Source organism: Emiliania huxleyi, assembly GCF_000372725.1.
Source record: "Emiliania huxleyi CCMP1516 unplaced genomic scaffold EMIHUscaffold_327, whole genome shotgun sequence".
Taxonomy (NCBI): domain Eukaryota; phylum Haptophyta; order Isochrysidales; family Noelaerhabdaceae; genus Emiliania; species Emiliania huxleyi.
In genome coordinates this window covers 118,098-120,023 of record NW_005199544.1, presented here as the reverse complement: position 1 = coordinate 120,023, position 1,926 = coordinate 118,098, and the positions used below count along the sequence as shown (strand labels likewise).

The following is a 1,926-nucleotide window of genomic DNA, read 5'->3' as shown; positions in this document are numbered from 1 at the left end:
GATCGCGTGTGCAGGTACGACATTGCTCTTGCCATCTGCACGCCGAGGGAGCGGCTCTCGCCCCTCTGATCCCCGATCAACAAATCTCCCAGAGTCCCTGCGTCGGCATAGTCGAGAGCGAGGAACGGCGTCTCGCGCGGGGCGCATGCAAAGCCCATCACATAGATGATGTTCTCATGGTGTAGTGCTGCCGCGATCTGACACTCGGAGGCGAAGGCGCTGCTCGCGCGCAGCGGCTGCTTCACCGCGAGACGACCACCGTAGTGGCGGCCAAGCCTAACGGTGCCTTGGCCGCCCTTGCCGAGGCGACCCTGGCTGCTGCCAAAGGCGATGTCGCGCAGGGCGAGGCCGCCGTACCGGCTCGCGGTCGGCGCCAAAGGCGGGATCGGAGCGACGAGGCGAGGAGCAATTGTAGGTGGAAGAGCGGCGAGGGGCGGCGGAAGTGCCAAGCTCGGCTGCCTCGCGACGAGCAGGTGGCCCCTGCCGTGCTGGCCGAGGGCCCGTGGCCGAGGGACGGTAGACGGAATCGGGACGGTAGACGGAATCGGGACGGCAGGAGCAGCGTCAGGCACCGCGAGGGCGGCGGCCTCCGCTCTCGCGTTCTTGAGTCTGCGTCTGTACTCGACCTTCTCGGCCCTGCGGTCACGGCCCCGATCGCCCCTATCATCCGGATTGGCGCGTCTATACACGGCCTCAGCGCGTGCCTGCGCCGCGGATCGCTCCCTTTTCGGCATGTCGTTGCATGTCCAGAACCCAGTGTCGAGAGCGAAGGCGCGAGTGGTGACACGCCCGCAACCTTTGAGCACCTGCGTCCCCCACCAGACATAAATCGTCCCCCACCAGACATCGAAGTCAAATGTCAAAGACACCTCTAGGGACTGGCAAAGTGGGCTGCCACACTCACAAAGATGCAGAAAAAGGGGACACCGGCGTGACGTGGCCTCTCGACGGGTTTGTTGGAGAGCAGAATTTCGTTCGGTGCACGAACGAGCGAGCATGCACACACGAAATAAATGAATGTTTGCCGCGTGGGTACAGACGCAATTTAGTGGGTTCACGGAGGGTTAAGCGGGAGGATTGAATTCGTATCTCAGGGCAACCTTTTAGTGTACTAGTATCTAGACTAGAGAGCCGTAGTGACCGGCGCGCAGCGCCGAAGAAAATTTTGGCAGAAATCGCTTACAGAAATCGGCTGCTGGCTCGCCCGATTTCCCTCGCCGAAACAGAAATCGGCTGCTGGATGCCGACGCCCCGATTTCTATCGCCACGCCTCGCACTGTACCTTACTTGTACATGTACATGTGTGTGCAGAGAAGGTTTTGACTTTTGTGGTCATGTGGTGTATTGCGTGCGCAGCTTTTCGCAACAGCAAACCGGGCCTGCTCTCTCGAGTCTCACACTCCGGCCGTCACAGCCCTCAAAAACGGCGAGGTGGCGTTGTCCAGCCGCCAGCTGTCGTGCCACTCCACACGCACGCGCGAGGCGTTCTTCGGGTCTATCCAGAGCGGCAGCCACACGTACGTCCCCATTGAGTAGAGGTCGTCCGGCGTCCACCGGTCAGCCATGTAGATGAAGGGCGCGAGCGTCGGATGCAGCACCTCGTCGAAGAGGGGGTTGGGCAGGATGAACGTCGATTGCGACCCAAAGGCCCACTCTCCCGGCTGCCCGTCTGCCCTCCGGTTGCCATGCTGCCCCGGCTCCGGAATGGGCGGCGGGTCCCAGCCCACGAGCCACCCGCGGCTGTTGTTCAAGCCGCTCCGGTTGAAGGCGCCGAGCGGCGAGTCCGCCGTGTACAGGTGCGTGGTCGTCGGCGACCAGCCCGCCGTACCAGACGCCCACAGATAGTACTGGCCGCGAGCGTGAAAGACGGCCGGCGCCTCTCGGTTGGCTGTCTGGAAGAGCTGGTGGTCCGACTCGCGTCGCACG

At 62.8% G+C, this 1,926-nt stretch overlaps 2 protein-coding genes across 2 annotated transcripts in view; both read right to left on the bottom strand.

Annotated features, from left to right (window-relative positions):
- Positions 1–76: 76 nt before the first annotated feature.
- EMIHUDRAFT_241254 (hypothetical protein) lies at positions 77–734 on the bottom strand (the record flags this gene model as incomplete). Its single annotated transcript, XM_005773786.1, has 2 exons — positions 77–97; positions 162–734. 2 exons carry the CDS (start codon positions 732–734, stop codon positions 77–79), a joined length of 594 nt encoding a protein of 197 aa, XP_005773843.1.
- Positions 735–1,394: 660 nt separating this feature from the next.
- EMIHUDRAFT_241253 (hypothetical protein) overlaps positions 1,395–1,926 on the bottom strand; it is a gene marked incomplete at both ends in the record, with an annotated part of 774 nt that continues 242 nt past the window's right edge. Inside the window, one exon of the mRNA XM_005773785.1 lies at positions 1,395–1,892. Coding sequence (XP_005773842.1) covers positions 1,395–1,892 — 498 coding nt within the window. The remainder of the gene's footprint in view (positions 1,893–1,926) is intronic.